We start from the raw sequence: 12,078 nt of genomic DNA, 5'->3' as shown, positions 1-12,078 counted from the left end.
TATCAACAATACAATCTGATCCAATTTTGATGTTTTGGGGAGACTAAATTGACCAATTTCGATGAATCTAGATGAGACATTGACATCTTCTTCGGTCATAGCTCACTCATCACATTTGGATTCTCCCTTATCTCAACTTCAGAACAGCAGCAAAGACCCAAATGACAAGGAGATCTAAGCTCCACATTCCATGTGACCGTGAATCGATCCGACAGTCTACGATAAATGTGCGATGATAGTCGATCGATGATTGATGCTTTCGGATCACCAGAACTGTAGCAGACGTTTGGAACTTTGCTCATTATGCTGCATCTTCCTGAGTCGTCCATGTCAAATGTACGTTGCGCAAACGACAATTCGGGTCCTGTGAATGAAGGACTCATGCTGATATTTTGGAGCAAAGCATGCATGTGCTTGGAAACAGCATTCGGACATGGTAATTGATCACCACAAGTCATGGTTAAAGGATCATAGCAATCTGATCTAGCAAACACTATTTCTTACTCTCTACTTTTGACTTGTTGACAACATAGATCGGTAGATGCTATATATTGTCAATCTTTCATCAAACAGTTTTCAGGATCGATCTTTGCTTTGCTAAATGATCGTTATAAGCTATCATAATGTGTGTCTAATATAAGGAAAAGTAGCTCTTATCTATAATCATCTACCACAATGATATCATATGATAGGAATACATCCTTTGTAATCTATTGATGTTCTCCATGATCTTCTCTTGAAGGGATTAGCAATTCATTCACCTTCATCTCTCTCCATTAGAATAGTTCCTTGCCACCGCCCACATGATGTCGAGCTACAGAAAGAGAGAGAATGAAAAGCAAGGAAGAAGGATACTCTCACCCACTACTCGTTGATCCAATCATGGCCCCCTCAAATCTCCCTCAAGACCATCTTCTCAGAAGGGGCAGCAGTGTGCTGCCCCCACCCACACACCATCGTCTTTTGATTGTATCCCAGCTATTACAAAAGAGATCCGAGAAACAGGCGGAGAGAAGAAAGATAAGGAGAGCTTCCCTTTCATATCATAAGCTCGCCGTCAGCTTTGCTCCTCGGATCGTCGCTTGTGTCCATCTCCGTCTTCCTCGTCCTATGTGCGGAGTCCTCCTCCTCTTCGCGCTTCATTGATCGCCAATGTCGGCCCAAGTTCTGCCCGAGCACGTTTGCTATGTCCACTGCAACTTCTGCAACACCGTCCTTGCGGTATCCATCATCCTGAATTCCCCTTTATTTTCTCCTCTCCTCTGTCTCATCTCAGTTTGTTCCCGTGAATTTTCTTGATTCGATCCAAGTTCTGATCATATCGAGAAAATTAGTTTAGCTAAGCTACAAAAGCTTGAATCCAGAGCTTAAGGAAGTTTGCAGAATGGGCTGAGTTCTAAGTAATTCTTGATGTTAGCTGCGGGACGAGAGGAAGAAGAAGAAGAAGAAGAGGCTTGATATTGTTATGGAATGGGTCTAGAATGTTACATTTCTAATCGGATGATGTGACAAAATCTCATATCATGTCAAGATGATATCTTGCATGGACACATCATGTCTTTGACAGGTGAATGACATATAATATATTTCAATATCCTACCTTTGCTGCGTATTGAAGAGTTTCAGGTGGAGTATAGGTTATAGGTTGATGCTTCAGACTAAAATAGGTATACCTTTTGACCTCTTTGGATCCACTGAGAATCCATCAAGTGTCCTTAAAGATCTATTGCATGCCTTCCCTTCTAAATTTTCTATGTTGTTGTGTCTTTCTTGTGTGGTCAAAATCACTTTTTGGTTTCATAAAGATGTGATAAAGTTCCTCTCTTTTTTTGGCTCTACAAAGCAACATCAAATTCCTTTTGAATCAAGATGTGATCAGAGTCACTCTTCCAGTGAGCTCCTTGCAATGAGCAGATCTCAACAACTGTTTGTGCTTCTTTGTTCAGAAAAGAGAGAATCCAACTTATAATGGTCAAGATCCTCTTTTCCTTGGAGATTTAGAACATAGGAGATTCCATCTCATTCAAGATTTTGAGACCACACTAAAAGGCATGGGGAGTGGGGTTTTACGGCCAAATCTTTTTGGTCCTTTTTTCCTGGCTGGGTAATAATGGTGGCTTCAAAGCGGAAGAGATGAAAGATGAGATGAGTCTTCGAAAAAGAAAATGATGCTCTTCACAGGTTCTTTTTCTTTGCTTCTTCATTAGACCTATTCTGACTCCTCTGAACCCTAATTCTAGCAGGGAGAGTGCACCCTTGTTTCCGCCCGAGAGAAGGTCCAAAAGTCCTCCAGGTATACGGAGCTCCTACAAACCTACAGATCTAAAGAACAACACAAAAGTGAGATACCTAAAAGTAAACCCATCCTTGTCGAAGATACGAAGAGACCCATCATCTTTTGTTGCTAATCTTGTTTCACCACTTTGCCTTTACTATGTCCTTTCTTCCTTTTCCTTCATCCTCCTCTTCTTCTTGTCGACTAACCTTCTTTTCATCCTGCAAATACTTTGTTTCTCCTGTGCACGCTGTTATGTTAGATTTGGTTAAAAATGGCTCATTTTTCTGATAAGACGAGCATCGATGCATCAAGAACGAGGTCATACAGAATGTTTTGGGTCATCAATCATGATATTTTCTGCTACTGCAGCTGAATGAAGTAGCATTCTTGAGATCAACTTACTATTAGTTTTGATCGTCTTTGATGATTCAGGTTAGTGTCCCTGGCAACAGCTTGCTCAACATAGTCACGGTGAGATGTGGGCACTGTTCTAATCTTCTGTCCGTCAACATGGGAGTTTTGCTTCAAGCACTTCCTTTTCAGAGTCTTCAGGTCTGGATGTACCTTCCCATCCTGTGATTTCTTGAGGTGTTTGATCTACTTATTTGTTGGTGAATGTTTAAGGCACCAAGGTTCCGACATAACCATTCTTTTTCTTGATCTATTGCATTGCGATTTCTGGTGGCTGAAATAGAACAAGCATGATAATTAGATGTTCAAATCACTAAAACTATCAGAATTAGATGGAAGTTCTTAGGTTCGCTAATATGAAATCAATTGTTCTTTTTGCTTGAATCCAGCAGAAGCTTATTATAGTGAAGAGGTTAACATGTGATGCATACATACATATATATATTCTGTACATAAAGTAGGAAAATGACCTTCTTCATTTCTGATGAAAACATACCATAATGAAGTGAAAGCATGCTTGAAGGGAGAGCAAACTTCCAATGTAAATCGACTACATTGTTTTTCTCCTTGTAAAGGCAATTATTTTTGAGTTTTCAAGCACTTCTTACACTTGAATCCAAAGCAAAAGTAGAATCTAACAATATCATCATCTGCTAATTTGGTGGGAGAGAAAATTGCAGACTCGCAGCATATGTTCTCAAGGAAATGGAGTGGAATGTGGATCACCTTCCAAGTGCAAAAGGACTTCATTGTTGTGCACAATGCCAAAGGATCAAGAACAAACGCTACCGATGCATCGTAAGCCTCTAAAACTCTCCAAATTACTCTCTTCTAGTATGTCGAAAGAATTGCAAGGAATTCTCAAGCGAACATCTCATGCAACAAAGGTTGGAGGCTTCATACTAATATGTATTTTTTAGCTAATTGAAGACCAACTACATTATGCTAACCTCACATAATAAGTCATCATAGCCCGTTGCTTCCTACTTTTGTTCTTGGTGGTTGGTTTCATCTCTCTTTGATTAGACCATGGTGGTTAGCTTGATAAGGGCTAAGTTGACCAAGAACCAGTTGTGATCAGGCTATTAATCTGGTTTCTTTTATGCAAAACCAGCTCCAGAGAAGAGACAACGCGCGCCTTCTGCATATAACAGGTTTATCAAGTGAGTTTTGATCTGTTGTGCTTCACTTGTTTGAGCAAAATTTTATTGCAACATTTATGCAGGACACTTATAATGGAAAATTTAAGCTAAATAAACATTGTTAGTATTTACTTTGCAAGTATTTAACTCCATGTTCAGGGAAGAAATACAAAGGATAAAGGCTAACAATCCAGACATCAGCCACAGAGAAGCATTCAGCACTGCAGCAAAGAATGTAAGTGTTCCATAATGTTGCAAAAGATGAAAAGGAAAGCTAAATGATATACTAAGATGAACTGTAGAATGAGAAGTATATCTTGGTCAATAAACATAGATTCTTTGGATCTCTAGTCCATTGCAACCTTCCTAAACAAACAATAGCAGTATCTTTCCTTCAGCCTCTCAGTGATTGGCTCTGGCTTACAGGAACTACACCTCTTCTCTCTCTCTCTCTCTCTCTCTCTCTCTCTCTCTCTGGATGTCATCCATACAATTGATGAAGTGGCTGTCCTACTGAATATTACTCAGAAGAAGGGGAACAAGAATTACTCTTCTCCTAATGTAACATATGGATAAGAACATATAGGAAGTTACTGTCTTATAAAGCTTGAAATATTTCAATTCTCATTACATTTCAATACTCACCTTTCAATATTTTGAATGTTCCATCAACATCAGCTGCCTGCAAACTATCAAGAAACTAGAATCAAGATACTGATTGCATTAGTATATGGAAAAGTTGTACAGTAATAACCATTAGGAAAAATAGTATACTTGAATCTGATACAAAGAACTTAAGAAAGATGCAATATGTATCTAACATTATCATGACATATACACTACCTGATGGTTGCCTCAGATAAAAATACAGTTGTTTCCCAAATCAAAGTAGTGAAGTTGAAATACCAAAATTTATGTAATAATGCAAAATTCACTCACGCAGCAATCTTTAAAGAAATTATTATTCCAAGAAACCTTTTCTAGGATTGAATTGGTGATTTGATGACATAAGTATATGCATAAGTAAACAAAAGGAAACCAAGATTGATTACATGAGGACTGTTCATCATTAGCTGGATTAGGCTTTAATATTATCTTTGTTTTAGCCATCCCATTGTCATCATATGAGCAGCATGCTCTTCAATCATAGCTTGTTCTATTTATGTTGCTACATTGCACTTTACATTGTTAAGTTACAAAGTCATCCTTGCATCTCTACAAATACTTCATCACTATGCTACTCTAATTTCATCAGGACATCATGATCAGCAAAGTGCATAAATTATGAAACTTCATCTTGAATGCCCCTAGTGAGTTCATCCATTATGTGCAGATAAATTATACATCGGATATTGATACTTGATTATTATAATATTGCAATAGTTAGCAAATTAATTTGAGTTGGTAATATTGTTCTTACTCTGGTAGCTATAGCAGCATGCATTTCTCTCATCATATTAATTAGAAATCTTTCTAAAAGTTCACCATATTTTCATTATATACGAAGAATCGTGTTTTCTATATTTTCTTAAAACCAGTAAAAATTATTGTGTGCCACTATTCATGCATTTCATTCATCAAAATAATTCAAACAACTTAATCTTTTGCTGAAACAGCTTAAAAAAATTTAAAACGGAGTACATGAACACAATTACAATCTACACAATAATCACTCAACACAGCAAAGATGAAAAGGCACTGTTGCATTAGAGAAACCTCTGAGTACATTCATTCACAATCTAGGACAAGGCACTTGGAACAACATGAGAGAGAGATTGGCCATCCACAAAAACTTCATCCTCTAATATATGGATTACGTCGGAAAGATCAGAGTTATAATTACTACTTTTAAATCCTCGATTCTTTTCATAATGTTCAAGCTAAATTTCTTTCCTTTTTTCACTTGCAGTGGGCACATTTTCCTCGCATCCATTTTGGGTTAAACATTGATGGCAATAAGCAAGCAAAGCTTGATGAGCCAGTAAGTGCACCGGCCAATACACCTGGGGGCCAAAAGGGTCACAGTTTCTGCTGATAATTAGTATGTGTAGTGAGTAGATGCTGTTCTGCAAGTCAATTTGTAGAATATGAGCACTTCATTGTAATAGAATGATCATCTAAGCACTTTGTTATTTAATGCAATTTTCTATGTTTATGCCAACCCAATAATTTTTTCTTTTTTTGCTTCTCTTCAGCATGCCTTTGCACTGGAGATCAAATCTCTGATATCATCTAAATCTACAGATTGTGAGTTGTGCTTGAAATGTCCATGAAACACTTGCAGGCTGGTATTTATTTCTCCTCCTCTGTGATACCTATCTAGATCATGTTGGGTTCTTGGATGTTGTGTTCATTAGTAGCTGCAGCAGTGGTGGCCCTATGGATTCTTTGCCTATGTCCATAGAGATGGAGTTGTAATCTAACAACGGACCAAAGATATACAGCTAGGGTTAGGTTGTTCTTGGGTGTTGCACATCCGAGTAGATAATGCATGGATGCTGTAGCCTACGAGTCCTTTGTCTATGTTCAGAGGATTGGACTTGTAATGAAGGGTTCAGCACACAGCTTGATGATGTGCTGTGGTTTTGTGAGAATGGCTTTTCTTCTCTGGGAAAACCTCACAGACTAATCCAATTGCTTCTTGAAGAGAAAGATGATATGGTCATTACTGTTCCTTCATTTCTCAACCAAACCAATGGCGCACTCTAAATGCAGCTACTTCTATCTCTTGTGGGCAGATTTATAATCTAAATTGTAGCAGCAAATAGAGGGATACTAATTATCCTTCTCAAAACTGTATGAATGTCTTTGATATATAACAAACATGATCTTAACATCATACAAATCATGTCACACATCTTGTTTCCTCCATACCTTTGAGTTGGTTTAGTTGTGTCATTGGCAGTGATTTGTGAGTGTTATTATTGCTCATTGCTGTTCTTTCGGTCAATGCTTGAAGGATAATTTAATGTGTGAAGATGAGTGTAAGCTCAATAACTAATGTATGAGAGAGAGAGAGAGAGAGAGAGAGAGAGAGAGAGAGGGAATCACGGTGGGAATCGGTGAGAGAATGAAGTGTCACTGTCAACAGTGATTCAGAATGTGCGAGGGACTGCAAAAATCTGTAGCTCACAACATTGCAAGGACACTCCCTCCCTAAAATTTCTCGGTCTTCTTCTCTCTGCTTTGCCTGGGATTCCACAACAGAACCAATTTGCCAATCCACCAGCTTAAGCTGCAGCTTGCAGGCCTGCTAAAAAGGCGGCCAACCATGCACTTAATTTCAAGACTACATGAAGCTACTTGTACCATTCCTACCCATTGAACAACCTGGTAAAGACATCCTACGTAGGAGATATGTGGATGCCTCCAGGAGATCCATTCCAATGGAGGAAGAGCAGGGAACACAGCCAATGGAGAGAACAGGCTGCACAGGCAATGTGCAGTATCCTCATCATGCTGCTTCACGGAGAGAGAAGTAAATGACTTTGACCTCATTACTCCACAAAAATGTTACAGTAGTCGAGACATGACCATCCTTGATGGCTTCCAAACATGCTGCTAACAAATCTTGGATGATGTATTCATTCCTGGCAACTTGAAGCAATATGCATCATCCTGCTGCTACCATTCCACTTGTTTGGGGCTTGGTGAAGGAGGGTGAGAGCTCACCATCAAGGGAAATTAGAGTGATGTTTACTTGCTATCAAACTCTTTAACTTACGGCATTGTTTTCCAAGAGAAATAGTACATGAGTTGTGTTCTAAGTCATACACTGTGACATCACTCTTTGGCAAATAGCAGCTCATTCTGACAACAGTTCTCCATCCAACCTTCTGCTTTGAATTCAATCCAACTCGATCCCCGCTCTGCTTTGAGATCAAACGTGCACAGCAAGTGTTCTACGACGAGTGCGAATGTTGCATACAGTATGCATCTGAGTTCTTATTTCATTGTGGGCTTCTGTGAGAAGATTTTAACAGAGATAAGGAATCAGTTCCTGCCTTCATCGAAGATCCAAGTCACACACACCAAAAAAAGAAAAAGGAACACTGCCTTCATCATGAATGCAGTGTGCATCCAAAAAGCATGCAGCCATACCTCATCCTATCTTGTCCTCCGGAGTCAAACATTGCTAGACTCAAGAAACCAGATGTTGTGTGCTGTTGTGTTTAGCAAATAGATGGATGAGATCTGCAGGAGGAAGCCAGCAATGGCGTTCCTCTTGCAGCAACAGTAATTGATTCCCCAGGTGGACCAGATGCAGAGCTCATGAATGTCCGAGTCCCCAATAATTCTTGTGTTGAGCGGCTCAAGAACAGCCAATAATTGGCTGTCCACCTCCCTGTTCTGGGCACAAGCATAGCTGTGTTCTGAAAGAGACCAGCCTCCTCCTCAATTCATTGCAACAAAATGTCGGGGAATCCTCCATATTCATCATATCGTCCTTAACAATGTACACGACAGTAGTTTAAATTTCATGTCCAAATAAAATCATTGGATCCATGAAGAGGGGTGTCATCAGGATTCAAGAATGCAGGAGTGAAGGCCTTTAACTTTTAATCACAGTCACCTTTGTTATAAGATGTTATACATCTGTTTTGCAAGATAAACAACTTAAAATCGAAATCAGAATAGGAATGAAGACCGAATGGAGTATTGGCAAATCAAAATTATAGCTGGAGAGGTCAGAGATCAAACAGATTCAGCCAAATTCTGAATCTGAACTAGAAAGAAATGGTCAGCTTGTAGTTCACAGAATAGGAGGACCTAAAGCAGGCCAACTGGAGAGCATGATCACCTGGTGACAACCAGGCTGGAAGAAGACAGCAGCATAGGAAGAGACAGCTATGAACACAAAAGGCCGAAGACATCAATCAACATGGTGGCATATTTGCATGTTATGCCATGTTTCCACTTTCCCACAATCATCATATGCAAGGCCATTTATTTCATGCATGATACAATTATCTTCTTCCCCATGAGCTCCAGCTCTTAAATCAGAAAACTCATTCTTCTAATTCTGCAATGTGAAATGAGTGGAGAAGAGAGAAGGCAGTGACATAGTGCATGATCCACACACCAACCGTTCATTCTTAAACAGAAGAATCTTTGAAGGCATTATTGCAGATTGACTTTGTATCCAAACAAATATGGCTGACAACAACAAAGGGCAAAAAAGAAGCATTGCCTATACATGTTCATACACCTCAGTAATCACTGGTATCAACACTGCATACACTCAGTTCATCCCCTCCCTGCAGCATCATCGTTATTATTATTAGGTAAAGAATAGAGGGGGCATATACATCTCTCTCTCTCTCTCTCTCTCTCTCTCTCTCTCTCTTGCTTTTACCTTTGGCTTTTTGTTCTAATGTTTTCTCTCTTATTGGCAGGTGGCAAAGTGAGAACGCTGACCAAACGCCCCGAGCAGATTGCACCCAATTTCTAACAATTTCCCTGCATTAAATTGACAAAGAATCATATCTTAGTTTGATACCATGCACAATAAAAAGACATATGCCAACTTAATTTGGTCTTTGAGAATGAATTCTGAGGGAAAAAGTTGACATTTTCCTTAGGGAATGGTTCAGAGGTCAATGTCAAACAGGGTGGGATTTTGTAGTGCCACCAAGAAAATAATTCTAGCTTTTGAAGGTGACTAATCACCTGTTTGTGTTTAAGTAATAAAACACGTTAATGGTGGAGATGATCACTTCATTGGACAAAAGAACTCTAAGCATAATTCTATGGCCTCTAATTTCTCATCTATTATCACCCTACAAAAGAAAAAGGCGTAGAAAAGATGATAGATGTCTCTAAAAACTAAATTGCTGTGTGTTCTTAGAATGAATAATACTGCAAAAACCACATTGCATGTAGAAGAGAAGAAATGGTAATAATTTGCTTCTCAAGAGAGGAAAAAAACTGAGGAAATGTAGTAGTAATGGTGATAATGATTACCTCTCCTGAGCTTGGCTTTGAGCTTGGCTTTGGCCTTGACCTGGGCGACCTCGGCCTTGTGGGCGGCGGGGGGGAGGGGGGAGGCGGGGGGCGCCTCCTCATCTGGAGGGAAGAGGACGGCGTCCATACCCTGCACGGAGATCCGGCCGTCGGTGTAGATGTCCGGGTCGAACAGGTAGGCGGAGCCCTCGCCGGCGCCGAACTTGACGGAGCCGTCGGCCTCCCGCGCCATCACCTTGTGCGGCAGCCGCAGCGTGTCGTACCGGACCTTCCCGAACCGCCGGACCGCGTTGTACATGCTCTCCTCCGTCTGGTACTCGGGGATCAGGTGGTAGTACATGATGGCCTCCGGCGCCCCGGGCTCGCTCAGCTGGTCCGCGGTCAGCCGCGCCATCGCGTCGTCGTTGGGCGCCAGCACCGTCAGCACGTAGCCCTCCGAAACAAGCCGCCCCATCTCCGTCGCCAGCGACGTCAGGTTCACCAGGATGTCCGCGAACTCGTTGTAGCCGCCGTAGAGGAGCAGGGTCTGGATGAAGTCCTTCACCTGGCTCTCGCCGTCGAACCAATGCTTGCCGGAGCCGGGCCCTGGCGCGGGGGCAGGGGCCAGCGACGGCCCGGGGGCCATGGCGTCGTAGATCGGGAGCACGGGAGGGGCGCCGGCCGGGACGGGCGGCGCCGGCTTCTTGAGGCGGTGCGTCCGCGGGTCCACCTCCGGCGCACCGGTAGGGAGCACCGCGGAGATCGCGGCGAGGCTACGCCGGCGGTTGAAGTCCTCCTGCACGGACCGGGGCACGAGCAGGCGCTCGATGCCGTGGATCACACCGTCCGGGCGCACCACCGCGTCCGGGTGGACCACAGCCGCGAGGCCGACCTTCCGGTCAACCGCGGCGCCAGCAGAGGAAGATGATGAGAGTTGGACGTGGTCGCCGGCGAGGGTGGGGCGGCGAGACTGGGGCCAGGAGTCGGAGGCGACGCGGGAGGGAACGACGTGGTAGAGGAGCAGGGTCTGGAGGGAGCGCAGGTTGCCAGGCTCGAGAAGGAAGCGCTTGAACTCGGGGTCGAGGTCGCGCTCGAGGGCCTCGTTACGGGGGGCGAAGATGGTGACGTTGTGGCGGCCGACGGCGGCCTCCAGCGAGGGGAGAAGAAGGGCCTTCTCCACCAGCTCCGCCAACTCAGTGTAGTGGGAGTCGAGGAGGGCGACGAGCACCGAGTTGGAATTGATCTGTCCGCCAGAGGCCGCCACAGGCAATGTGGCGACGGATTCGCGCAATGCAGGCGAAGATTCTGAGGCGGCCGCAGCGGCGGAGACGATGAGGAGGAGGAGCGCCGTAACGCCGCCGAGGGTGGCACGATCCATGGCGACGCCGAGGGCCGGGGTGGGGGGACCTCTCAAGACACTTTTTATGGGCTTCCGCTTCTTCCTCTTCCTGTGCTGTGGATTTGGTGGCGCGTTGAGAGAGAGAGAGGGGTACTTGCAGCTTGTTCGCTTGTGCGCAGGCTTTGCAGTGAAGGCAGAGGGAGGAGAGGGGGCCCACCGGCTGGGTGAGACACGTGATCTCGACTCGTCGCCTGTCGATGCGGTAGATCTAAACATCGGCAACATCTAAAAGACGTAACTACCCTCACGTAGATCCCTAACCCAGTAATAATTCTGTGGATGGACTAGTAATTTTGCCGGCCGTAAAAGAATAAGAGAAGTGGCTAAAGGGACATGTAAAAGGACCAGCGAGCCGCATCGGGGAAACGGAAGACGAGGCGTCGGCGTTGCTTCCGACTTCGATGACCGTGCGACGCCGTAACTCCGCACGCGGAGTTGCTTCGCTTTGGTGTTGAGTGTTTCCAGAGTCTTATTTAATTTTTCTTTAGTAATATTATATATATTATATTTATTCTTATAAATACAATTTCGAATTTCCTTATAAATCTGGTATATATATATCGAGTATGAAAACAGAAGGTGGGGTCTGAGACGCCAGGAAATGACTCGGGCGTGGGACCCATGAGAGGAAGGTGAGTATTCGAGGGTGGCTTAAATGTGAGGTCAGATTCTTTCTTTTGCCCTCTTTGATTTGGTGGTGATGGTGGGCGCGATCAGACAAACAGGTAAGCGAGTGGGTAAGAAATAAATGAACAGGGAAAAGCATCGTTTTGCCAGTGTCGGTGGCTCTCCACGTCGGTTAGAATCATGGAGGAATGAGAAGACAACGAGAAAGAAAAGGAAAGAAATGGCATGTCTCGCGTTGTTACAATGTTGATCGGTGTAGAAATTATGTTTGGCTTCCA

The 12,078-nt window shown here is 43.1% G+C and overlaps 2 protein-coding genes across 4 annotated transcripts; one reads left to right on the top strand and one right to left on the bottom strand.

Annotated features, from left to right (window-relative positions):
• Nucleotides 1-717: 717 nt before the first annotated feature.
• Nucleotides 718-6,686, top strand: LOC135605842 (protein YABBY 2-like). Of its 2 annotated transcripts, XM_065096362.1 has the most exons (7): nt 719-1,221; nt 2,711-2,830; nt 3,370-3,487; nt 3,804-3,852; nt 3,991-4,066; nt 5,741-5,872; nt 6,027-6,686. In XM_065096362.1, the coding sequence occupies exons 1-6, from the start codon at nt 1,153-1,155 to the stop codon at nt 5,864-5,866; spliced, it is 558 nt and encodes a 185-aa protein (XP_064952434.1). In that variant the 5' UTR covers nt 719-1,152; the 3' UTR covers nt 5,867-5,872; nt 6,027-6,686. The 2 variants fall into 2 exon arrangements, with proteins under 2 accessions (XP_064952429.1, XP_064952434.1); XM_065096357.1 differs by lacking the exon at nt 6,027-6,686 and having other exon boundaries at nt 718-1,221; nt 5,741-5,992.
• A 2,303-nt stretch (nt 6,687-8,989) lies between these two features.
• LOC103975680 (fasciclin-like arabinogalactan protein 17) lies at nt 8,990-11,404 on the bottom strand. Of its 2 annotated transcripts, XM_009390710.3 has the most exons (3): nt 9,796-11,404; nt 9,188-9,291; nt 8,990-9,089 (listed from the first exon to the last, which is right to left on the bottom strand). In XM_009390710.3, the coding sequence occupies exons 1-2, from the start codon at nt 11,396-11,398 to the stop codon at nt 9,218-9,220; spliced, it is 1,677 nt and encodes a 558-aa protein (XP_009388985.2). In that variant the 5' UTR covers nt 11,399-11,404; the 3' UTR covers nt 8,990-9,089; nt 9,188-9,217. The 2 variants fall into 2 exon arrangements, with proteins under 2 accessions (XP_009388985.2, XP_009388984.2); XM_009390709.3 differs by having other exon boundaries at nt 8,990-9,291.
• Nucleotides 11,405-12,078: the final 674 nt, after the last annotated feature.

This window comes from Musa acuminata, chromosome BXJ1-2 (assembly GCF_036884655.1).
Source record: "Musa acuminata AAA Group cultivar baxijiao chromosome BXJ1-2, Cavendish_Baxijiao_AAA, whole genome shotgun sequence".
NCBI classification, from domain to species: Eukaryota; Viridiplantae; Streptophyta; class Magnoliopsida; order Zingiberales; family Musaceae; genus Musa; species Musa acuminata.
This window is presented reverse-complemented; position numbering and strand designations above follow the sequence as displayed.

Excerpts from the sequence above, each read along its gene's own strand:
- LOC135605842 (XM_065096362.1), top strand. The coding sequence starts at position 1,153 with ATGTCGGCCCAAGTTCTGCCCGAGCACGTTTGCTATGTCCACTGCAAC. Across the intron at positions 1,222-2,710 it reads TCTGCAACACCGTCCTTGCG|GTTAGTGTCCCTGGCAACAG; the intron begins GTATCCATCATC and ends TTGATGATTCAG. Across the intron at positions 4,067-5,740 it reads TCAGCACTGCAGCAAAGAAT|TGGGCACATTTTCCTCGCAT; the intron begins GTAAGTGTTCCA and ends TTTCACTTGCAG.
- LOC103975680 (XM_009390709.3), bottom strand. The coding sequence starts at position 11,398 with ATGTTGCCGATGTTTAGATCTACCGCATCGACAGGCGACGAGTCGAGA. Across the intron at positions 9,292-9,795 it reads CAAAGCCAAGCTCAGGAGAG|GGAAATTGTTAGAAATTGGG; the intron begins GTAATCATTATC and ends AATTTAATGCAG.